We start from the raw sequence: 26,126 nt of genomic DNA, 5'->3' as shown, positions 1-26,126 counted from the left end.
CTCATGACTCAGGATCAGTTTCTGACTGCTAGGCGGGGCAAAGGCTCCTGAAGTTTTTGCGAGGCACCTCCCCCTGTGAGCAGAGCTTGGTACAGCCCAAATAGTTTTCAGGTTAAGAAAGCCTGAATCTTTGTTCAGCCGCACTCACTGAACAGACTTTGGAGGGGTTACCTGGCTAAGAGTGGCAGCGGCCGCAGCTGCAGCAAGGCTCCTGGGATAACTCAGGTGAGTAGAGAGGGCATTTGCAGCCTTATCCTGGAATTTTATTTGCTGGATAACTTGGAGGCTAGAAGACGTGAAAAAACTTGAACTTTATAGTTAATCAAACTCTGCAGCTGTAAGTTTCTGATGTGTCCGAATCCAATATGTGTGCAGAATAGTTTGAAAACTTCAAAATGAATGGAATGATTTTTGATTGGGGGATTGTGTTTGCCTGGCAATGAGATTTTTTTCTGGTGATGTCGATCAGTTGTGTGTTGGTTTGTGTGTGTGTGTGTGTGTGTGTGTGTGTGTGTTGCCTTCCATGACCCAAAATACCTGATAAGGAAGAACAAACCTGGAAAGGAGGCATGGAGGGAGAAACCAGGCTGATGGGACTTCCTTCTAGCTTCTGCTGACCCACAGCTGTGGGCAAATTATTGAAATGCAGGCATAATTTTGGATCTACTATGTACAAAAGGTCTTTAAAAGCCCTGGAAGTGGGATGTACAGGCTGCGCACTCTTGCACGAGAGGAAATGGCAGCAGAGGTTGTCCTTTCCACGCAGCTGGGGGTCCTTCTGCCCTGCTGACAGGTATATCTTGGATCTTTCATTATTAGCCCCTGGCCAGCCTGCTTTGATTCTTCTCCAATTTTTGCTCTAGCTTAAACTTTGATTTGCAGTCGGGGCTCTGTCCCCTTCTTCCCCACTACACTGCCACTCACGAGTTTCAGGGGCTTACGTGGGCTACTTGGCCAGAGTGGGCTGAGTGGGGCGAGGGGCGGGGGCAGAAAAATGTTCAGGGTATTGCAATTGAAAATTAGTTCTGAGGATTTGGAGCTTGAAGTTTGGTGAGAATCATATAGGAAAATGAAACAAATCCTAACATCCTGACAGGCACCTCCTCCCACTTCAGGATAAAGCATCACGGTTTGTATGAATGTTCTATTGGAATATGGCTAAGGTCTCATTTACTAATCTTTGTTGTGAAATTAAGGATATTTTACAGTGTGGAGGAATTTAAAAAAAAAGATTCTTCTGGTGGGTGCATGGGTGGGAGACTGCTAATTAACTCTTTCATTCCTCTGACAGTTTGTGTGCATATGCACGTGTCCACTTGTGAATACTTGGAATTTAAATACTGTTCTTTATTTATCCTTACTGAGTCCCTAGAAAGCCAGGGAAAAAGTCAAAACACTTGCTGTCGTCAGGAATAGGTTAAAAAAAAAAAGTCTTTCCATGTTCTTGGGTGTTTTCAGTTCCTAAATTAAAAGCAGAAAAAAGTCCCTTTGTGACCCCAAAACAGTGTTTCTTTGATTAGCCTTGATTTGAAATCATCTCATCTTCTGACAGCTTGCAATTCAAACACAAAACTCCTAAGTGCATTCTTGTGGAGAAGAAGACAATGAGAATTCTCAAAAGCAAGAGGTCTGAGTTTTAGCGCCAGCTCTGTCACTAACTGTGTGTGTGTAACCTTGGGCCCGTGCTTTCACCTTCCTGTGAGAGTGAGGAGTGGGGTGTTGTGATTTCTAAGAGTCCTTCCAGCCTATAACATTCTATAAAAATTGGAATTAGATTCTCGCAAAGCTGTAAAATTAGCATTAGAGGATGGGCTTATTAATCCAAGAGGGGAAAAAACGGGTAGTGGGGCAAGCCAGCCAAAAAGGAGAGGTGGAAGAGAGGAAGGGTATCGAATAGCAGAGGGGCCATTTTATATCGGTCTTTTAAATGTCAGTGAGTGTCATAATTAAGGCAGGTGATTTTTTTAAAAAAATTTATTGGAGTTAAATTTACCAACATATAGCATAACACCCAGTGCTCATCCTCCCAAGTGCCCCCCTCAGTAAGGCAGGTGATTAAATCTCATTTTCCGCTAAGACAGAAGAGAGATTTAATTTGCTAAAAATGAATGCTTTCTAATACTGCCACTGTACATCTTATCTTTAACAGTTAAAAAGTATGTTTGCAAGCTTAACTTCATTAGATCCCCCCAACAAGGTTCTCTGCAGTATACAGGACAGCCATCATATTTCCACTGTGCTTATGAGGAAACTGAGGGACAGAGCTGTTACTGACACTAAATGGTGGTATTTGGGACTTGATCCTGGATCTGCTAACTACTTGTGCTCTTTTTATGATTCTGAATTGTTTTGTATTCTTTGATAAAGTTCTTCAACAATGGAATTAAAAGAAATTGTGCACTGTTTTTTTTCTTCTTTGAATTTTTTTGAACTTCTCTCTGGATGGAGTAGATATGTCCGAGATAAGGCCAGATCAGAGGACTTTTATGGTCCCCTTCAGACCTCAGGATATCTGGCCAACAATTGGAATCTGGTCAGTTATATGTTCCCTGGTAGATGCGTGTGCATTCATATGGTCTATGACTCTGCCTGTGTAGACATGGACAGCACTATTCACTGGGTCACGTGCCTGTCACACTTGTGCAGGGGCCACGCTAATCTGCTTTGTATCGTCCCAATTTTAATGTATGTGCTGCGGAAGTGAGCACCCTGTGTAACACGGATGCTGAGTTACTCTTACTTCTCCCTCTCCACACCACCCCGCAGGTTCACGTGAGGCTAGAGTGGCCCCTACTTCATGCTTGGGCAGAATCCGATCCTTTGCATTCAATTTGCTCCACAAACTCCTAATTGCTGTTACCTCCTATTTTGCTTCAAGTGCAGCACAAGGAGGAACCAAGGGCGGGGCTGGGGGAGGTGTGGGGGAGAAACCAGCTGGGGACAACACCTCAGGCACCATGCTCCCCCCCCCCCACTTTAAGTGCCAGTCCTTTCTCTCCCACTCACCCCCCAGGGCAAAAGCAGTTTGTAAACTGCAGACTGAATTTCCTTTATCAGAGAACAGTTCTCTTTAAGAAACTGAGGCAGATTTCATGTTTTAGAGCAAAATCTGGTTTCTACATTAAGGCTGACCCACAGGTGAAGAACAAGTGATTTCTTTCGTAAGCTTTTGCCCAGCTCCCCATGATTTCCAGTTCAGTGAGTAACAAAAGCTCCAACCCCCAACTGAAGCCTTATAGTCTACGTGGCAGGCTCTCTCTACTTCTGGCCATTTCCAACTTTACCCCCCTCTGGACCCATCCCTCCCGCTTGCCTGCATCCACACAGCCTTCTTCAGACTTTATCTCTAAGGCAGTGGGTCCTAATTGAAATAGTACTGCTTGAGGCCGTTGTCTCAATGCAAACCTCCCCCCACTCTGTTTCACCCAACCACCCATGATAGGACCCTCAGGACACAGCGGGAGGAGGGCCTCATCTTAGATGTGCTCATTCCCTTTGTTAGCCAGAGGCACTCTTTGGTTGATTCCCAAAGCCCTAGCTTTGATGCTGTTTACAGACTTTTCTCAATACGTGGTCTTTAAACTAACCCTCTTGTCTTCACAGTTGGGTGCAGTAAGATAGCCAAGAAGGAGCATACCCTTCTCCACTCTCCTAGGCTCTAGCAGGGCAAGTTGTTTATGACAAACCCAACTAACAAATTTCTGGGTTTCCAGAATTTTTTTTTTAGACTTAACTCATGAACCCGCAGATGTGAAGGGTTCCAATTCTCTTGTGATCATCAGACCGTGGAAATAAAGAACCTTTTCAATATCCACCATGGCAATAAATCCTAGGCAGAATGCCTCAAAGTTAGGCATCATGTTTGCTTTGGAGGGTTTTCCTCATTTTAGCTTAAAAAAAAAAAATCCCTTCCTTAAAAAGGCAGTGACCAAAAGAAGCAGTGTAGTGTGAGGGGATGCTGCACACTACATCTGACATAACACAAATCCGGGTTTGTGTCAGTTTTGCCAGTTTCTGGCCACCTCTTCTTTGAGTTGCCATTTCTGCAGATACAAAAGAAAGGACACAGATAATACCTAAGGAACGCAGCTGCCACGAAGAGATTGTGAACCGAAATGTGCTTTTCTCTTTTTTTCTTTTCTTTCTTTAAGATTAGTTATTTATTTATTCATGAGACACACACACACACACAGAGAGAGAGAGAGAGGCAGAGACACAGGCAGAGGGAGAAGTAGGCTCCATGCAGGGAGCCCGACGTGGGACTCGATCCCGGGTCTCCAGGATCACGCCCTGAGCTGCAGGCGGCGCTAAACCACTGAGCCACCGGGGCTGCCCCGAAATGGGCTTTTCAAATGAGAAATTGCCATACAAACATGAATTGTCTACTTAGGACATTCTTTTGTTCCACAGAAATATCCTGAATGACGGATGCGTGCCCCGCTCTGTGCCAGGCAGTGAGAACACTTAACGATGTATATCTTGCATTTACAGAGCCCCTTCTACTTATTCAAAGTACTTTTACACTAACTGCCTCATTAGGTACAGGCACAGCTTAAGGAGGGCAGGATAGATAACCCCACTCCCCTGATGAGAAAATTGACTCACAAAGGAACCAAGGTCTCAGCAAATGGAACACAGTTCCCCTGTTACCTGCATTCCCAGAAACGGGCCCCAATTCTGCTCTGTAAGTCCGAGATGAGACTGCAATTTTATTCTAATGAAAGCCTGTCAAATTTCAGGCCGATAGCCTGCTATTCCTTATTTACCGTGTGCCCCCAAAATGCAAGTGCCCTCACCCAGAAAGCTTGCCCTGTACGTATCAGCTCGATTTTCAGCTCGATATTCTGCCTTGATTTTCTGCCCTGTACGTATCAGCTCGATATTCTGCCTCTGAAAGAGTCTACTGGGATCATACTGGTTTTCAAATCAGACCCAATTTTCTTTTCAATTGATGCAGCTTCTGTCTGTAGACAGGCCCTCCTTATATAACAGGGATTCTTTTTGCAGACTCCCGCCTGACTCGCCATTTGACTGAGTAGCAAGGGAGACATGGGGCAGAGGGCCTTCCCAAGAACAGGAAATACCCATTTATCCAAAATGTTCAAGGACTAGTAGGTTCTGGCAAACTAAATACCCTAATTGCCCCAGACTGTCCCCCATTTACAATCCCCAGCTTCTGGCAGTCCACCAAACTTTCTAGGGAAAGCTAGAGGCACAGTAGTGTTTGTTATAAGTTAGAGCGTACGTGAAAATTAGGGCCTATTTGTAACAGGCTCAAGAAAGGAGACTGGGCATACATTCAGATTGGCTCTGATACTGCTTAACGGAAAATTATTACTGATACCTCTCATGACTTCAAATACAATGAGATACATTTTTAATATTCAAAATATGTGAACAAAAAAAAAAAAACAAAACAAAATATGTGAACAGAATTAAATCTGATGACTAAAGGCATTTTGGTATTTTACAGTGTCCCGTAACCTTCAATTTGAAAAACGATTGTCAATAAATAAAGCCATATATATATATAAAACTTATAGTTCTTTTCAGCTTCTTATTCCTTGGATTCAGAGAAACGGCAAGTTTGTTTTTATATATTGTAGTTTCCAAATAACATTGAATTCGATTATTTTTATGGTTTTCAAATAGGAAGACTTTTTAATATTTTTTTATTTTTATTTTTTTGGAAGACTTCCTTATCAGTAAGTCACTTCAATGTAATACTTGAAAGGATATGAAGTAAGACAGTAGAGAGGTCTGATTATTATTTCACTTCTTGTAAAATAGTGGCTCCTTCTTTATTAACTGGAATTTGAGCTGTGTTACCTAAACAGGCACTCTTTAAAGCGCTAATTAGTTTTTTTTCAAACTTTGCCCACTTTTCAGCACATACTGTGACCTTAGTCAGATTTTCCTGTTCCCACCCGCATGTAACAATGAAATATAGACACAGTTATCTGTAAACTATATTTTTGAAATATGTAAATTTCACAAACTTCTGCTTACTAACAATCTGTCAAGAGAGAATCATTAAAATCATTATGAATCTATCTTTGTGAATCAAGCAAAGGCATTGAGAACCCTATTATCACCCCAAAACTATTTAAAATCAAAGTTGCCTTTCAAATTATCCTCATAAAAACCAGTTGTTAAGGACATCTGAGTGTGGGGCACTCAGATAGATCATTGCTTGAAGAGCTCTATATTAATTCTCTATTTAGCCATTGCAAATTTTTTTTAAAGAAAAGAAAGCAACAATGTAATGTATTGCCATGGGATAAGAATCTATAGTCCATCAAATTAGTGTAATTGAATTTCAGAGTCTGCCTTTTAAAGCGGGCAAATGATTGCATGTTAGACTTTGAAGAAGAAAGACACATACAATCTTTCTATCTTTCCTTGTCTTTGGAGGCCATCTGCTGAGCTCTGTTGCTTGCATTAGCCTTCCTGGCCAGTAATAAAAAAAAGCAAAGCTCTTTAAATGATAAAAGGGAAGGAATTGTGTAAAAAGGCTCCTTAGAAGTGAAAGGGGCTGCTTCTCCTCTCAAGCACAAAGTGTGTGGCCCTACAGGCACCAACTTCTGAATATAGTAAAACGATTTTTCTCTTTTAGCTTTGAATTTCGAATTTTGATTGTCCTTTGCCTGAAACTCCTCTCTGTCAATGTAAATGGAAGATTGCCCTTTAAGTGACAGTGACTCAGATACCGAGCAATCTTAACATTTGTTATCTATTTTTCAATAATATTGTTAAGGCCCATATTGCCCCATTTGGCAGAGGAAGAAACTGAGGCCCCAAAATGTGTTAGGCACCTAGCCAGAGCCCCATGCTAAACTAATTATTTGCAGAGCTTGGACCCTACTTTCCCTGAAAATCTTCACTTTTCTTTTTTTTATTTAAAAAATTTAAAAAAATTATTTATTCATGAGAAACACGGAGAGAGGCAGAGACACAGGCAGAGGGAGAAGCAGGACGCCCTGAGCCTAAGGCAGACACTCAACCAGTGAGCCACCCATGTGTCCCTTCACTTTTCTTTTAAAGCCAAGCTCCAAGTGCCTAGCTCCAGGAATAAGTCACTGGGATGGCTACTGTTTGTCTAATTTCGGGTCATCTTCAAAAGACTTAAGGTCTTCTTCCTTCAGTGACCACAAATTTTCTCATTCTCAACATAGTTTGGCATTATGGGTCCTCCTCTGAAGCTCTTCAAAAACCAGAAGTACCAGGAACTGAAGCAGGAATGCATCAAAGATGGCAGACTTTTCTGTGACCCAACCTTTCTGCCTGAGAATGATTCACTTTTCTATAACCGACTGCTTCCCGGGAAGGTGGTGTGGAAACGTCCCCAGGTAACTTTGTTGTTTGTTTGTTTTCTACTTTCTGTCTCCCTCTCCATCTCTTTCATCGTAACTCTGCCTGGTCCACTGCGTCTCTTGCACCACCTACTACGGGTAAAGCAATTCAGGAGACAGCTTTAAAATGGCAAGTTTTATGGATCTGTGCTTCTGATTCTAGCTTGAGGAATCTTGAATTTCAGTAATATTGGGTCAGATAGCAATTTTAAAAGAACAGCAACAAAAAGAAATGCCAGGCATGTTTTCTTTTGGAAGCGTATTTGAGTAAATGGGGTACCTCGAAAAGCAATTATTTTTTTTTTTATTTTTTTTTAATTTTTTATTTATTTATGATAGTCACAGAGAGAGAGAGAGAGGCAGAGACACAGGCGGAGGGAGAAGCAGGCTCCATTCACCGGGAGCCTGATGTGGGATTCGATCCCGGGTCTCCAGGATCGCGCCCTGGGCCAAAGGCAGGCGCCAAACCGCTGCGCCACCCAGGGATCCCTCGAAAAGCAATTATACTCTTGTCTCTTTTTGAGTTACCTATCATAGCAACCTCAAGATAATCTGAGACCAGTGAGGATGAAAACTCCTTACGTGACCAGCATAAATGAAATGAACTCTACAATGACAAGATGGAGTTTGCACTGGGGAGGGAGACTGCTTTGCTGCTCTTTGCATACCATCACCTGGATCCCCTCACTGTTAGCCAAGTGGGATCTAAGTAAAATGTAGCTCTTTCACTACCTATTAATAGCCATTATGGTTCTCTGGAACAGCTATAGATTGTGTCTCTAAAGCAAGTCTCAGGACCTCTTCGCAAGCCTTGTGTGAGTAGGAGCTCAATGTATAGAATGATAGGATGATGGAATCTGAAGAATAAATGGCAACCTCTCCCTCTCTAATGGGTATAACTGGAAGAAGGATTTTATACCTGATCTCCCTCCCAAAGTGGGTGACCAGGGACAAAGACCACAGAGGGCTGTTATGAAATGCACATCCTTAGGGGCACCTGGGTGGCTCAGTCAGTTAAGTGTCTGCCTTCGGCTCAAGTTATGATCCCGGGGTTCTGGGATCCAATCCCATGTCGTAGGGCTCTCTACTCAGCAGGGAGTCTCCCTCTCCCTCTGCCTGCTTGTGCTCTCTCTCCCTCTCTAATAAATAAATAAAATCTAAAATTTTTTTTTTTTAAAAAAAGAAGTGCACATTCTTGGACCCTCACAATATCCTGAAGGCCTTCTGATCTCACGTATTGATGTATCTTTTTGTGCACTCTTATGCAACCTCCTCCTTCAGCAACTGGAGGTTTGCTTTCTTCAGTGAACAAGCTTTTTAGTTGCAATTTCCACAGTTTACACTCCTAAATGAACTTCTCTCAAGAGCCTCTTCAGTTGATGTAGGTTGCCACCAGGTGGTGCCAAGACACATTGGTCACTTGAAGGCTCTTGTTTTTCCCATGTGACTCAAAGGACATGTCTCAGTGTTTGCCCACAAAATATGATAGCCATTGAGAGTATGAGATTTGGAGAAGTTCTCTCCATCGGAAGGAAGATTACACTCCTGACTTTCCGTGCCTCCAGTTGTTGACATCCCTGCAGATCACTGACCTGCAATAAAAATCTGGGAAACATGAGCAGAATTCACTAGCCACTAATTCGGTATGCAAAGAGGTAAGTTTTGTTTTGTTTTGTTTTGTTTTTTTTGCAGAAATGCATGGGGAAAATAGAAATATGTTGTTTGAATGCCACTCTCATGAATGGATGATGAAAATGAGGGGCATCACTCTTTTTTGATGCCTGGATCTGAAGGAAAAGACTGGATGGGGCAGAAATAGCTGAAAAGGAGACAGGAAATCGAGGAAGGTTTTCTGGGGGTTGGGGGGAATAGCTTTTTAAAATAAGACAGACTTGAAAGTATTTCTAGGCCAAGGAGTAAACAGTAAAGAAGAAGAGGTTGAAGACACAGAAGAGAGAAGGAATGATTGATGAGGGAGAGGTCCTGGAGGAGATAGGAGGAGACCCAATGGGCTGCAAAATCGCAAGCTACACGAAGCCATTTCCCAGATGTGAACCAAGCTGACAATGCTTCCTGTACTGGCCGGTCTTTAGGCATGTGCTCCCCACTCTGTCTTGGCTCAACCCTCTGTCCTTTACCTTCTTCTTCCAAATTCTGTAGACTCAATCCTACATGGATAAGCAAGGAAGGAAAAAGACTTAATAACCATGGCAAAAGTCCATCTTGCCCCTGAAGCAAGCAATACTCCTTCTAGGGTGAAGGGATGTCAGAAAGAAAGGGTGAATTGGGATGGGTGGGAAAAGAAATCAGCACTTATGTCATGCCTACTCTGGTCCTAGAGGCTGTGTTTTGGAGTTTTCTAAACATTTTTTTTCATTTCATCTTCATTTGCCATGGCTTGGCAAGGTAGGTATCTTATACATTTCTCTGATGTGATTCTTTTTTTCTGGTTTGAAAAATAAAGGTAAATATTACTACGTCCATTTTATTGATGATGAAATTGCGTCTCAGAGAGAAGGTAAGAATTTACTCGGGGGTCAGACTGCTGACACCCTAGGATTTGAATCCAGGTTTAACTCCAAAGCCCATGTTGGTTTTCATGCTGCCATGCTGCTGTTTCAAGGAGACAGAGTTATTTGTGTGTCTTCGTTTGCTAAAATTAATAAGTTTCCCACTAGTCAGCTCTCACGTTCCTCCTCCCTGGGTTGATGCTGTATGTCCATTAACTGATCCATATTCTCCCTTTTGAGAGCATACTGTGAGCCTAGTGTTAAGCCCAAAGGGAGGGTCTTGAGAAGCATTTATTGAGAGCCTATTCTGTGCAGTTTGTAGACACAGCCTGGGGTGAGGTACTCCCATTGTATCTGGAGAAATGGATATGGAGCTATCAAAGAGTTAAATAATAAATTAATGCCTGATATAAGAAATGCTGTTTTCAGGCACACAGACAGTAAATCCTGGAGGGGTTTGAAGAACGGGCAGATCAGCATAGATTGGAGTGGCTGGGGAAGGGGCCTCTTGTGGAAAGTGAGGGAAAAACAAGGTTCTGGACCACCATCTGAGTCTCAAAAAGCTGTGGATTCCTTTCCAGCCAGAATGGAGGCCAAGCCTGTGGTCAACAACCACGTCAAAGTTCTCTGGCCTCCCATCAGGAAAGCCGAGAGACAGCCCTGGGCCTCTCTGAATTGGCTCAGGAAGACCAGATGGGTCGTTGGCCTCACCCACTTCATTGGCAAGGTTGAGAGCCTGGTTTGCAGGGAAGCTTGCAGACATCTTGTCCCTTGGCATGCCACACTGCTTCATCCCCAACCAGGACTATTTTCTGAAGTCTCTAAGATGGAGGAAGCGTGATTAACCTAATAGTTTCTGTTTCTTTTCTTTCCTGTGTTCAAAAGGCTTTATAAGCCTCCATGCCTGTAAACCCCACTGCTAGTTGAACCAAATGACTTCAGCCAAGCCCCCAGTATTCTCAGGCAGGACTGAATTTCCCCTTCTTCCCAATTGCTACCTCCTTTCTGTGTCCTAGGGAGCCACTTTAGATAGAACGGGATTTGGGGAATGTTTTGTAGTTATTCAGGGCCAGCTCATATGCCCATACCCTCCAGAAAAAAATCTTTCTCCTAAACTCCTCCACTGGTCCAATGGCCCCAGCTGTTGTCCTAGCTTCCTGGGCACACGAATATATTGCTCAAGATGTGTACTCCTAAACTTCCCTGCCCTCCTGGAGCTTCAACATATACAGTCTTAGTAAATTCTAAGTTATACCAATTTACACTGACTTACAGTGTAAGGCTTCAGGTGAAATTTTTAGGCTAAAATCCGGCTGCCAAATTCCCACAAAAACCCCTTTTCTTGCTTTCTCCAGCCACTCTCCCCTCCTACCCGTCTCTGGCTTTTTTCCTGACTGACTCATACCCAGCTACAGCAGTGTCTTAGAGTCAGACACATCTAATCCCTAACTAAAGTGCAACAAGCCCTCATGGGGATCTGCACAGCCAGCTGTGGGGAAAGCAAGGGCACCTGCACAAGATCTTCTGTCAGCTCTGGTCGAGTTTTGAGTTCGGTTTCTACTCACCATTACCCTTGCCCAGGTCCTTCCATGAGGAATATCCACCCCAGGAGCCATTTCACTACACTGGGTGGGAGGAGGGTGATGAGGGTCTGGATGAAAGGCAAAGTGGTAGGAATGGAGGGAAAGTTTGATGAAGGGAGACATTAGAAGCAGAATGCACAGGCCTCTGTGACAGATTGCCTGGGAGGAAACAGTAAAGGAGAAACACTTTTCTCTGTGATGATAGCAGTTTCTAGCTACCCACTGAATGTGGAACCTCTGTACAATAGTTTTGGCCTAGACTGGTCATAAATTTCTCATCCTCCCCAGAGATCATGACCCCAAACTAATTAGGCCTAATGTTTGCCACTGGTGACACAGTTGAAGAGAGTTGAATGGGCCCATCCTGTTTATCTCCATCTGTCCTGTTCCTTTTAAAGTGTGCCTTCTACCAGCTTTATCACAGCACAATTTATATACCCTAAAATTCACCTGTTGTAAGAGTACAATGCAATGATTTTTAGTGAACTCACAAAGCTGCAAAAACTTCATTACAGTCCAGTTGTAGAACAGTCACATCATCCCGTAAGACCTTTTGTGCCCATTTGTAGTGAGTAAACACTGCCTCCCTGCATCACAGGCACTCACTAATCTACTTCAAGTTTCTATCTACCTTTACCCAGCTCTAGACATTTTACTTGGAACAGAAGAGTAAAAGTAACTGGTTTCTTTTGCTTAGCATAGTGTTTTCAAGGGTCAATCATTTGGCAGCATGTAATCAGTTTGCCCCTCCTGTGGCTGAACAGTATTCCATTACATGGATATGTAAATTCTTCCCAATAAAGCAGTTTGAGATTTATACCTGGAGTCTTCTATCTGAAGTCTAAAGATTCAAATCAGAAGACAACTCTGTAGTTACTGGTAGCCTACACTGGAAGTGGAAGTTTGGCTTAAGGCCTTAAATCTCAGGCTTCATATTGAGTTTTCCTTGGAGAGGTTATTTTACTGATGACAAACTCTTCATGCAAAAGCGAAATTCCCCAATAGGTAAAGTGAACTCCTTGAGAGAGGCTGGTCCAACATGGGTCTCTGAGCCCAGCTCCACCTACGAATGCCCTGCCTAGAGATGGTTCAATTTTCTAAGGCTGCTGGTTTTCTCAGCATCCTTTCATTTTACTGTGGTTCTTGAGGTTTACCTGGGACCTCAGTGTGTATTGCCTGCAAATTTCACGTGTGTAAAAAATTGCAAAAGATACAGATGTGGTAGGTGTAAAGGGAGTCACATAGAATGACATGTGTGGGGCTTCAAGGCTTGTAATCGTATGTCTCCTTCCCCCTCAATCTTTCAGAGGTCTCTATGAAGGGAGATGAGGTGAGAACATTGGGAAGGACTCTCAGTGCTCAGCTAAGAGAACATACTTCCTAGAGAAGCTGTTTTGCTTGTAGAAGGCTATGGCTTGGGGATGGGGATATGCAGGGACCATTCCTGGCTTTACTCTTGGTGTCAAACTTCCTAGTTGTGTGTGTTTCCCCCTAAGAAATTATTTTGCCTTGACAAACAGCCCAGTTCAAGGATCACAGCAATTGTGCCAACACAGCTGGGAGCCATTAGGGGCCCAGCATCTCCCCTCCCTCTCAAGCCACCCAAATATGTGAATATGTGAGCTGTGACCTCTCCCTAACTCCATTCCTTACCAGTCCAGCAGAGCTAAGGCTGAAATATCCCATCTGCACTCTTCATCTCAGCTCTGAGTTACAGAAAAATTTCTCCTGCCTTACTTCCTTGCTTCCAACACGAAGACACCCCATTATCCACAACCAGGGAAAAAGTCAATGAATGGCCATTTCATTATTTTCAAATGTGACACCCAAAAGTCCATTTGGCCACTAGATCCACACTGGCTTGTTACCCTTTACCCTTTCTCCCTTCTGAGCTTTCTAGTCTCTGACTTCCTTCAAGAGGTAGAGGATGTGGCATAATAAAGATTTTCCCCCTAGTTTCACGTCAAGGTACTGACACAAATAAGAGATTGATTCACATTCAGTGGATTAAATTCAGGAGTTGAAAGACTATTGGTGGCATTTAGCCTGGAACCAAAAGCTACGCTATAACTTATAACTATAACTTTTTGGCAAGTCTTCCAGAAGGATGAAGAGCTTTTGCCTAAAAGGGATAAGCAGAGAGACATGAAGCACTGGAATGGATAACTGACAGAGGTGGTTGCAGTTCTGTTTCTGAAGAGCTGCACAACATTGCCCTTTGTGTGGTGGCCACCGATTAAAATAAAGGCAAAGCGGTGGACTAGCTGAGGTCTTGAGTGTTCTTTCCTAACTATATGTACTTTTGAAGAACCTAAAACTCCAATCCTCAGTCTCCTGCTAACTTAGCCGCATGCTAAGGGGGGAGTTTCTGCCCTTCCCTGAGCTTGTTTTTTCCTTTGTGATAGATGGGTTTAGTAAACAGCCCCCTAAATTTCCTTCAGCTTTGACAACCTATGGCCTGTTAATTTTTCATGCTTTAAAACCTATTGTTAAATGGCCATCCATCATGTATTAAGAAAACAGGCATGGGTCAGTTTACAAAGGGAAATAGAAAATAAGGAACTCTTTTGGCCCAAATTTATATGCTTTCACAATGACATACAGCTACACACACACACACACACACACACACACACACACAATGACCACATTCAGCTTAGATCTACAGGAGAATAATTGCTCAGTTTCTCAATTTGAGTTCTGTTTACTGGTATTCACTTGTTTATGTGACCCTTTAGGTCTTGAGTAAAACCTGGCATGCCAAAAGTGTTGGCTGAGCCTGGATCCCTGCTATGAAATGAGAGCCTCGTGGAAATAGAAGACACTGTAATGTAATGCCAACCACTAATAACTTTACATAAAACCAGCAAACAATTTGCCTTAGTAATCTAAAAGCACACTTTTCCATACATCCATGTTCACTTTATTATTTTTCCATGCTAGGCAACTATTATTTGCATCATCAAAACCCAAGAAGTCATTGTAGACCTTTATATCTCGCTCCCAATAAAATGGTGACACCTGACCCACAAAGGAAAAGCTGTGCTTAGTTTCATCTTAAAAAGGCCAAAGAACCAATTATAAGAGAAAGAATATCAGGGACTAATTCACCCAACACACCTGCTCTATGTTGAGTAAGTGGAAAAACAGGCAACTCTCAACCCATAAAAATATATTAAGATAGAAGTCTTCTTCTAAGACCAAAAAAGTAATGATGCGACACTAGGTATGCATAAAAAAGAGAGAGAGAGAGAGAGAGAGAGAGAGAGAGAGAAAAGACCAGAAAATCCAAAACTGAAAACCCACCTAACCCTCTCCTTTTGGCAGAGGGATGCCCAATTAATCTTCAGTTTGGATTTGTCCCTGCCTAGAATGCTTATTCCTTTCCAGAGCTATTTTGGCTTTTAAAGAATATAGGGAATGTTTCATTCTGTAGAGCAGACCCTTCATCAGGGAGAATTATGTCCATTAAAAAAAGAGGTTTGAGAACCAGAAAAATATAGCTGTCTCTATTTAATAAATTTTAAAAGGATATATGTCTAGATTTTCTTTCCATTTAAGACTAGGATTTATTTCTGCTGGGTAAGCAGAATGTCAAGGTACCGGCCAACAGCCTCTTCCATGAAGCTTTCTCCAGCTACTCAAGACTTCATTGGTATTTCCTGCCTTTGAACTCTGAAAGTGCTGATTCTCTGAGTCACACAATCATGTCTTCAATTATGTGATGTTATGTATGCGGCTCTGCCTTTGTCCACCCCTGTCTCTCTACCCATTATGCCTCCATATCTCTCCCTTGTCCAACTGCCTAACGCTAGTCACCACTAAGGCTTCAACTCCAGTATTACTACTGCTATTCAATTTATCCTATCTATCACCAAGGAGACTTTGGGGATCCTTCCTCTAGACACCTATCATACTTGGAAAATTACTCCAGTGTGCCCTCAGACATTTTGTCATCATTATATTATTTGTGTCTCATTAATGGCACAGCTGTTGACATGTTGAGGGAAGAAACACACATATGCCCCAAACAAATGCTACCCTCACTCTGTCTGCTTCCCTCAGAATATCCTCTGTGGGGAAAAAAAAAGAGTGTGTTGAAGTGCTCCTGTGAGTAGTCTATTACCACCTGCTATTAGTACTGCTGCCATCTAATATTCATCCAAAGATGTGGAAAAATCTAGTTGCCATGGAGACTGCCATTGCCTTTGCTTTATGTTGGGAAGGGGCTTTCTGTACAAGGTCTCCAAACTCATTTTCCCAGGGAGGGAGAAGCATTCATCTCCATAGGGCCTTGTCTTTTGAAATGCAATTACCCTTGCACGCCCAGGTGCTTCAGAAAATCTCCTCATGACCAATAGGACCAGAAAGAAATGTGCTAATCTCTAGTTCTCTTCAAAAGCTCACTGACTGAGTGAAAACTCTTCCAAACTGCAATGCTAGCTCTAAGGGCCCCCACTAGCATATCTCAACCTGTCCCATTACATCCTCTTCTCCCGTTTGTCCTGCCACTTCCCCACATAATCCTTTCCCTGTGGCCAGATGATCTCCTGCTTTGTATTTTCACCCACAGACTGCCTCCCGCCCCAGACCTTCCCTTTATCCGACTTATGGAAGTTCTAGTCGCTATCTTCGACCCCACCTCTTCTGTAAAGTCTGCCCTGCCTACCTCAGCTCACACTGACTCTCGGGAAACACTTTCCACACCCTGAGAACCAATTATTGTATCCACAGGACATCTGTGATGACCCCCACCTGATTGTGGGCAACATCAGCAACCACCAGCTGATCCAAGGGAGACTGGGGCACAAGCCAATGGTCTCTGCATTTTCCTGTTTGGCTGTTCAGGAGTCTCACTGGACAAAGGTATCTCCTTCTCTTGTGAAACCTCACTCAGTTTCTGCTTTCTTGTCTTTCTTAGTAATTTTGGGAAAAGCCAGGTCGTAAGTTTTTTTAGATTTTTAAATTCCTGAATCATGAGAATCTTCTACAAATTATGAGCATTTTTACAAATACAGAAGGTTGAAAGAATTTTACAGTGAACACCTATATACTCACCTAGATTCTTACCATTAACATTTTACTCTATTGGCTTTGTCACACATTAGTTGTGTGATTAATTTTCTCATTTGCAGCACTTTGACTTATTAGCTCTGCATACTTGTGTTCTCTGCACCGATTGGGGTATAGAGCCAGCAGGGGCCAGGAAGTCACAGATATGAATAACAGAAAAGACATGAAATGTAGAAATAGTTCCTTGAAAAGGTCCTAATAAATTATTGAGTACAAAAATTCCTTTGGCATTTAGGTAGAGTTGAAGGCAAAGAAGTGTTGACTTAATTTGACTTGATTTTTCTTCAGAAAAATAATTTTAGAAGATTAATGTGTAATTGCATATAAAAAGGACAGTTTCCTCAACAAAATTTTGTTCAAGGTGTGAATAAAATCTATGTAGAATCTACGTGAAATCTCTAGGATGGACCTTTAAAAACTGAAAGTACAAGGGTCTTGTATTTTCAGTGATTTTATCTTTTAAAATGCCTTACTTAGGTGGTTAAACATGCAAGCATGAATATGTTTGTGTAGATGGTTTCTCATGATCAAGTTTATAGTTTACCTGTGGGAAATAATTTAATCCCTAACTGGCTTCCCCCAGTCACCCTGTGTGTATTCAGGGCAGGCATGGTAATATTATCCTCAGCAAAATTGAACTAGGGAAGCAAAAATGCCCAACCTAAGACTTCCCCACCTAGACCCAAACCAGATATATTTGGTGTGCTTCCTGTTGCCTTATAGATTTGCTGAAAGTCAACCACCACTCAGTATTTGGATATGGTCTGGTGAAAAACAGTTGTATGAATGTTCTTATATTTCCAGACAATTCCCAACCATAAGGAACAGGAATGGGACCCTCGAAAACTCGATAAATATGCTGGGATATTTCGCTTCCGTTTCTGGCATTTTGGAGAATGGACTGAGGTAGTGATTGATGATTTGCTGCCCACCATCAATGGAGATCTGGTTTTCTCCTTCTCCACCTCCATGAATGAGTTTTGGAATGCTCTACTGGAAAAAGCTTATGCAAAGTAAGGAGGGGGGTTGACCAGTCAGTGGTCAGGGTACCCAAGGGAGGGAAGGCTACCTTTGTCCTGGGGAGCTCATTCTTTCCCAGCTGGGACCCTTAGTTTAAATTGGGTAGGTGATCAGTCAGATCCAAGGCATTGCTTTGGGCATGGAAATGGCTTCAGAAATCCTGGATGATAGAGAAATTAGCTCTTCTTGTTCCCATTAAAAACCTCCCCTGCTCCTAGGTAGCCCTTCCTGCTTCTCATCTGCAGATCACATGGCATTATGGCCTCACATTTTCTCCTTCCCTAATATTCCCCTGGAGAAGGAAGCTTCTTCATAGACTGTCCTTGTTCAACATAACCTAAGCCTAGAAATCTCTGACTATAATCTCAAAATAAGATATTTTCATTTCATACCTGGAAGAAAAGTCAGCTGGTAAAGGCTGGCTGGGTGGGGACTGTTCTAATTCTTGGGAACAAGATGTCCTTGACCTGAAAAAATCATGTTACCAAGATAACCTTGCATATTTGCCCCCAGACTGCTGGGTTGTTATGAAGCCCTCGATGGTTTGACCACCACTGATATCATTGTGGACTTCACTGGCACATTGGCCGAAACCATTGACATGCAGAAGGGAAGATACACCGAGCTGGTTGAGGAGAAGTACAAGCTGTTCGGGGAGCTATACAAAACATTTACCAAAGGAGGACTGATCTGTTGCTCCATTGAGGTTTGTGGTCACCGAAAACAACCACTCTTTGCTCACACTACAAAATTAGTAGGAAATGTCCCCCTTATCCCCAGAGACTCGGGAAAAGGCATTATGGGACTCAGAAAACTGACGTATTGAGTCCTGGAGCAGAGGCCCCAGAGCTCTGTACCTTTTCATCCTTTTGTACCAACCACCCTGCTGGGGGCCGATGCAATTTGTGAGCTGGTGTCAATAGCCTCTGCCAAATAATTCCTCCTGCCTCTGCCCCTGGATGTGGAGGGTATAGCTGCTTGCTCATACACTGAGCCAGCCCCACCAAAATGTTCCAGTTGTTCATATCAGTGTACTACTGTGGGTAGTTTCAAGCTGAATTGTTTGAATTCTTATATGAAGCTCTTTATTTCCTTTCTTTCACTTGCTTTGTGTCAAGTAAGGTTTCTGGATAAAATTTCTATCTGCTTAGGGATAGGACTAGCTTCCACCACACTGGGGTAAAACAATCAAGGAAAAGGTTGGGCCTCCCAGGTCTTATGGCCTTACATATCTTTCTTTGCTTTCAGTCTCCCAATCAGGAGGAACAAGAAGTGGAAACTGACTGGGGTCTTCTGAAGGGCCATACTTACACCTTGACTGATATTCGCAAGATCCGTCTTGGAGAAAGATTGCTGGAAGTCTTCAGTACTGAGAAGCTCTACATGGTTCGCCTGAGGAACCCCTTAGGACGACAGGAATGGAGCGGCCCCTGGAGCGAAATGTGAGTGACATTTCACTCGGACTGCCACATCTCCAAAGCCCTGTAGTTCTCAAACACATTCCTCCAGACTGTAAGTGGGCTGTCAATGTTTAGTGACATCTGTGGGCTCTGGGACCCAGCTAGAGGTGAAATAAAGTGGGCCCAATCCTCATGTCTTGTGGTTCTTCGGTGTCCTGCTTACAGGAAGTCAATGGTAAACCTAACGACTTATCCTTTCATTCGTTTGCCTTCAGTTCTGAGGAGTGGCAGCAGCTGACTGTGGTAGACCGCAAGAACCTGGGGCTTGTTATGTCTGATGATGGAGAGTTCTGGTGAGGATGGGGTCTTCTGCGCTCAGGGCACTGGGGCTCCTGGGTGGAACTACAATGGTAGGTATTCAGTACCATCTTCATTTTCCTCCTGCCCTCCTCCCATACAAGGATGAGCCTGGAGGACTTTTGCCGCAACTTTCATGAACTGAATGTCTGCCGCAATGTGAGCAACCCTATCTTTGGCCGCAAGGAGCTGGAATCGGTGGTGGGATGCTGGACGGTGGATGATGATCCCCTGATGAACCGGTCGGGAGGCTGCTATAACAATCGTGATACCTTCCTGCAGAATCCGCAGGTTAGATTCAATTTGTTTTTTTTCTTTGCCTCCAACTTCTCAAGGCAATAGAAACTCAGGTCCCACCTTACAGTATTTCTTTGACCTCAGGTTTTCTTTTTTTTTTAGTTTAATATAGTTTTTATTGAGATATAGTTGACATATGATGTTGTATTAGTTTTAGGTGTACACAGAGATACGCCTGCCAGCTGTCTGGGATCTCTTCTCCTAGATTCTAGATTCTAATAATGCCAACTTCATACTTCTATTCCTCCAGCTGTAGGGTTAGTAGCTTCCTAAACTCAGGAAGCTATGTTAACTCAGTGTACCCTTTTGCCCTTAAATACTTAAATATCTATTTAACAAATTACTTTTATTAGACCTCAGTTTTTCAATTTGTGTAATATTCAGCAACCAACGTGCCTAGGGATTGCCTCTGATGCTGCAAGTCATGGCAGACTGTGTCCCTTTGCAGAGAAGTATGTTGGCAGCAGTACTCAATCACAGCTATCTCCTCTGGTTGCCTCTCCCCTGATGCCACATCTCTTGGTGTGGCTCTTTGCAGTTGTCCCTCATTGGACAGAAAGAATCTGCTCCCAGACACCCTCTTGATTCTTTTTCATTTCTTGGCTGATCAACTGTTCTCTGGGGTGCACATTTACAATATGTATCTTCTTTCTCATGCAGTAAATCTTCTGAATGCCATCATCATGCTTCCCTTTTCTCACCCAGACCCAGGTCATTTTGCCCAGGATTTAAAGCACTACCCTGTCAGTGACCTCATCCCATCCATCTTCCATTACAATGTGATTCCACATGACACATGATGGGTCAAGCCCAGGCATGCCCCAAAGGAAAAAATCCAGGCAACCAAAGCTTGAATCTATAATTATCTTGACATACTGATGAGGTAACCCACAGGACACAAGAGTTCTGACTATACTGCCACCTTACATAGGTGTGTCTTTTCTTTCCATGGGCTCCTTAGCCAGGCATTTTGAAGGACACTAAGACTAGTAGGCTGATTTATTTAATGCATACATTTCCCCCCATTCTTTCCATCTTAATTGTCTTTTTTTTTTTTCTTAATTGTCTTTAAAGAAAGGAAGGGGAGCTACTGGTGGCTCAGTGGTTGAGCATCTGCCTTCGGCTCAGGGCATGATCCCGGAATTCTGGGATCAAGTCTCGCATCAGGGAGCCTGCTTCTCTCTCTGCCTATGTCTCTGCCTCTTTTTCTGTGTCCCTCATAAATGAATAAGCAAAATCTGAAAGAAAGAAGAAAGAAAGAAAGAAAGAAAGAAAGAAAGAAAGAAAGAAAGAAAGAAAGAAAGAAAGAAAGAAAGAAAGAAAGAAAGAAAGAAAGAAAGACTCCCATTGCACCACCTCATCTCCACGTACAAACCTGTAAATGTTTCAAATATCAGGCACATCTACCAAGCTAGGGAAACAGGCTTTTGGCTTCACTCTTAACTGTCTGCGTAATATTGATCGTTACGGGCCTTGTGAACCTATGGTTCTGAATTTATTTTCTGCTTCTTGCTAAAGGGAGGGAAAGGAAAAAAGCAGAGAGAGAGAGAGAGAGAGAGAGAGAGAGAGAGAGAGAGAGAGAGAGAGACAATCAGATGCCTTTTAGTTTTACTTCCCAACAGCACCATGACTCCCTCAGATGATGTTTCAAAGTCTCAAGCACAGGTCTGCAGCTTCCCTGAAGAGGTGGTAGTGAAGTATCAGTTCTCTGAGGAAGTGCCAGCCCCTCTGGGCTGGCTATAAGAGACTAGCAGAGGGTGATGCTATAGTGTCAGTTTAAGTCAAACAAAAGGGCCTTTTCCCTTTATAGATTCTGGAATTTTTCTGCATGCAGCTTTTAAGAGCAAGGGATTTAATATAAAATAAACCCAAGATCTTACCAAGATGTATACCCTCTTTGGCATCAAAGACCTAGGCATGAAGTTGTCTCTCAATCCATGCTAAATGCTATAGGGAGAAGCAATATATGATCTACACTTAGTAGTCCATGAATCATCCGAGGCCTCATCCATTGTCAGGTCAGTGGCAAGGCCCAGAAAATAATCTATTTTTCTTCCCTGAAATCTGAGCTGGCTCATCTGAAACAGAAGTGCTAACTAAGCTCCTTGGTGGCCTTTTTTCCCTTAGTACATCTTCACTGTGCCTGAGGATGGGCACAAGGTCATTATGTCACTGCAGCAAAAGGACCTGCGTACTTACCGCCGCATGGGAAGACCTGACAATTACATCATTGGATTTGAGCTCTTCAAGGTAAGAATGGGTCTCTGGCACAGAGAGAAGAATAGCAAATAGGATCACAGGATGGCCTAGGATTCTGGGGATGACGATAGATCCCAGGATAAAGAAAGCCGAGGACCTAGGATCTCCTAACACAAACTGTGATTTGAGCAGAATGCAGCATTTCATCCTGTCTCATTTTCAGGTGGAGATGAACCGCAGATTCCGCCTCCACCATCTCTACATCCAGGAGCGTGCAGGGACTTCCACCTATATTGACACTCGCACCGTGTTTCTGAGCAAGTACCTGAAGAAAGGCAACTACGTGCTTGTCCCGACCATGTTCCAGCATGGCCGCACCAGCGAGTTTCTCCTGAGGATCTTCTCTGAAGTGCCCGTCCAGCTCAGGTTCAGCTCCCTGGGCCAGCCCTGCAGACTCCTAGTCTCTGCTTTGCCTCCACTTTTAACCCCCTTGGCCCAGCTCCTCCTCTGCAGATGTGCAAAAGGACAACCAGTTCAAGTCAGACTTTCCTGAAATGATGGTGGTAGCAATATTTCTCAAAATGGTTATGTTCCTAACCATGAAAAATTCCCCAGTAGAGGTCTGAGCTTCAGAGCTCTGAGCTGCCACTTATCTAACCTAAGCTTTTCCATTTATACCTATCTTCCATTCTGTCTGGCGGACCGTATTTTTCTCTTAAACAGCTGGCACTCCTCACTGCTCCTCTATTATGTTCCAAGTGCTGGGTCACCAAAGCTACCTTTTCACCCCAGCCCGGCTTCACTCTTAACTGTCTGTTTCTGATCTTTATCTCCTGGTACTTAATGCCAGGGGAAAGCAAAACAGACTCATAAAATACAAGCCATGTCTGAGAAGGAATAGGCTAGGTCACTCGGCATTTCATGCTTTTCAGCAGCAGTGTCTGTTTTGGCAGGCCTATCCTCTCATCGGAGGGCATCCATCATCAGCGGCATGTCTTCTTTTTGGTGTTTCAGGGAACTGACTCTGGACATGCCCAAGATGTCCTGCTGGAACCTGGCTCGTGGCTACCCAAAAGTAGTCACCCAGATAACTGTTCACAGCGCTGAGGGCCTGGAAAAGAAGTATGCCAATGAAAGTAAGAACTGTAGAGGTGTCTAGGAAAGCAAACTCCAGTTTCCTTTACTGCATGTATGGTTAGAAAAGGCAGTCACGAACAATTCTCTCCAGGGGTAGTTTCAGTCTCGGGAAGTCAGGATGGCTGTCAACCTGGAATGAGAACAGGTTGTAAACTTCTTTGGGCAAGGCCTATATGCTCTTCATTTTTATAGTGGATGGAAAAGAAAGGGAATTGGGAACAAAGGTTTAAGGTCATTCTGGTACCCAGGTGTTAGGCTCAAAGTCCCAGTGAAATAGTTTCTCGACTATCTAGAAAGAGAACTGTAATCACTATGTTAAGAGCGGCTGTCGCTTTGTTCCAGCGGTAAATCCATATTTGGTCATCAAGTGTGGAAAGGAGGAAGTCCGTTCTCCCATCCAAAAGAATACTGTTCATGCCATTTTTGACACCCAGGCGATTTTCTACAGAAGGACCACTGACATTCCTATTATAGTGCAGGTAAGCGTGTGAACAGGGACACCACCTGTCCCTTACCCTGGGATGGCTCTCATTCCATTTCAGATGCTAGCTTTTGCTAAATGCCTCAGCTATCCAGGATAGAGAGCAGGGGTCATCCTGGTCTTTGGCTGTTTATTTTTACTCAAAGACACCTCCCACTAAGCACAGACACTGACTTCCTTATTAATTTCCATTGTAAATACCCTCTTCTCTGGAGGTCCCTTTCATTGTGGACGAAAGCCCACATGCTCACAGGTACACATGTTGACATGTACTATGAAATCCCATGAGGGGAAACATAGGCCAATTCAGATAACCCTTATCCTGCTGGGTCAGGATGGACCATTATAGTTTGGCTGTTTCCCTGAAACAATGCTTCTGCCCAGCTGCCTTTACAAAGCCATCTCACAGCCTGAGGCTGATCTTGAGCCCTGCTGGCTTGCTTTTCACCTCTACTCTTTGAGGTATCTTCCTGTTAGCCAGAGAAGTATTCAGGAAAGATAGTCTCCTGGTTTTATTTTTTTGTTATTTTTATTTTTTTTTAAAGATTTTAAAAATTTATTTATGAGAGACACAGAGAAAGAGTTAGAGACATAGGCAGAGGGAGAAGCAGGCTCCCCACCGGGAGCCCAATGTGGTACTCGATCTCAGGACCCTGGGATCATGACCTGAGCCAAGGGCAGACACTCAACCACTGAGCCACCCAGGTGCCCCAGTCTCCTGGTTTTAAAACAGACATTTCTAAGTACAGTGCTGGGTTCTAGATGCCGCTGGGCAAAGTCTGGTCTCACAGAGGGTGGTTCATATTCGCTCTCTCGATTTGTCTTTCCAGGTGTGGAACAGCCGAAAATTCTGTGATCAGTTCCTGGGGCAGGTGACTCTGGATGCTGACCCCAGCGACTGCCGTGATCTGAAGTCTCTGTACCTGCGCAAGAAGGGTGGCCCAACTGCCAAAGTCAAGCAGGGCCACATCAGCTTCAAGGTTATTTCCAGCGATGATCTCACTGAGCTCTAAATCTCCAGCTCTAGGGAGTCCTGACAGAGCTTTCCATCCTTTATATTTTCTGTCAGATGCCAGGTCTTACCTAATTCATAATCTTTTGAAAGAAAGAAACTCACAGTAACTCACTTTTCCTTTCTTCTGAGAAATTCCCCATACCTCCCGATCCAAGTAGCATCAGTAGCTACATAACCTATATACCTCCAGCAGCTGGACAGGGGCAGGTGACAGTCCTATGTGGAGATCATACAGATGTTTGCCATCCAAAGATCGCTGGGGCTTCCGGGGGTGAGATTTCAGCAGGACAACAACAGCCTGGATACCCTACAGATGTCTTTGCTGCTTTCAGGTGCCCAGTGTTATCTCTCCTGTAGGGCATGTTAAGGAAGGAGGAGGGGTGATCAAGGCCAAGCTGGTCTAGCCTGACATCCCAGCTCCTGACTTAATACTACAGACTTCCCAGCAGCATTTTCACCAGCAGCTAGAGCCTGCTTCTAAGTCCCCAGTCTTTATCACCACCAATACCAGTGCCACCTCCAACCACCACCACTGATCACCACCACCATCACCACCTCCGGAAAGTGTAGTCCTGCCCTAACCCAAGTCACCCCCCACAGTAGGTTTCACCTTCATGTTGAGGAAGCTTCCTAGGTGCTTAATGACGAGCTGAGAGTTCAGTGAGGCCTAGACAGCAGGCAGGGCCTGAGCTCCAGCTCAGTGGAAGCCAGCTGTGTGCCGCAAGAGGGAAAAGTGGAAGAAGCTGCAGTGGGAGACAAAGCCTCGGTCCCCCACCCATCCACACACACCTACACTCACACACGCGCACATGGGCGCGCATGAACTACGGTTCAGGCAGTCAGTGGGCAAGAGGAAGGATGAATCAGTACCACACCTGCCCCCCGAAAAGATGAGAAAAATCCACCCAGGCATAGTCTAGCCAGTTTGGGGCCCCTGACTGCAATGTGAAATCTCCTGCTGCTGCTAGGTTTACAAACAAGCCCATTGTCCTGTGCCTCCTAATATCATTGGTACTGAAGACCCCATTTGGGGGCTTGAGATTTTGGGTCCCAGCCCCGGGCCCCTCAGCTTTTGCTCCGAGTTGGGTAGCTTCACTCCCTGGGGGCGTTTGTTTGCCCTCTTGTGTTTTCAGTATTTCTACAGAATTTCTCTAGAGTCAGTCATTCTAGAATGTTTTTCCCTCCATCTCATCTATCAACAGTCTACCCCTCCTTCAAGGTCCAGCATAAATGCCACCTCCTCCATGAAGCCTTCCCTAACCCCTCCCAACACCCCACCTCTGACAGTTATTTCAATGCTTCTGCAATGATGAAGATAAAACATAGTTGTAGTACTTAGTCTAGTCCAGCACGCATTCATTTACAAATATATTTTGTAGGTTTTTTTTTTTTAGCTCACTCATTTCCTACCATGTTTTTCAGTCTGTGTAACTTCTGCAGTGCCTTCACCACACTGCCTTACATAATCCAAACCACAATAAAGTTCACATTCAATAAAGCTACCAGTCTTGACTTGATTTGTTGGCATAGGAAAGACAGCAGAAGTGACCATCTCTTGAGGCTTGTTTTGGAGCCGCTAGAGTTGGGAGTGGGGATAGGGGAATCTGTGCAATCTAGGCCTAGCAGGGTGGTGGTGGTGGTGGGAGGAATGGGGAGGTTTGGATGATGGGGGGGGGGGCTCTTCTATTCCACATTTAGGGAT

At 43.8% G+C, this 26,126-nt stretch overlaps 1 protein-coding gene and 1 non-coding gene across 2 annotated transcripts; one reads left to right on the top strand and one right to left on the bottom strand.

Annotated features, from left to right (window-relative positions):
- Window positions 1-25,922, top strand: CAPN6 (calpain 6). The gene is made up of 13 exons (XM_026014894.2): window positions 1-225; window positions 7,176-7,349; window positions 16,180-16,311; window positions 17,323-17,531; window positions 18,052-18,244; window positions 18,787-18,980; window positions 19,214-19,291; window positions 19,400-19,586; window positions 21,720-21,842; window positions 22,015-22,217; window positions 22,806-22,927; window positions 23,271-23,407; window positions 24,240-25,922. The coding sequence occupies exons 2-13, from the start codon at window positions 7,185-7,187 to the stop codon at window positions 24,420-24,422; spliced, it is 1,926 nt and encodes a 641-aa protein (XP_025870679.1). The 5' UTR covers window positions 1-225; window positions 7,176-7,184; the 3' UTR covers window positions 24,423-25,922.
- Window positions 2,600-2,708, bottom strand: LOC112932090 (U6 spliceosomal RNA). The gene has a single exon (XR_003237420.1). It is a non-coding gene; the product is annotated as a U6 spliceosomal RNA (small nuclear RNA).
- Window positions 25,923-26,126: the final 204 nt, after the last annotated feature.

Source organism: Vulpes vulpes, chromosome X (genome assembly GCF_048418805.1).
Source record: "Vulpes vulpes isolate BD-2025 chromosome X, VulVul3, whole genome shotgun sequence".
NCBI classification, from domain to species: domain Eukaryota; kingdom Metazoa; phylum Chordata; class Mammalia; order Carnivora; family Canidae; genus Vulpes; species Vulpes vulpes.
The sequence above is the reverse complement of the archived record's forward strand: the minus strand, read 5'-3'. Positions and strand labels throughout refer to the sequence as shown.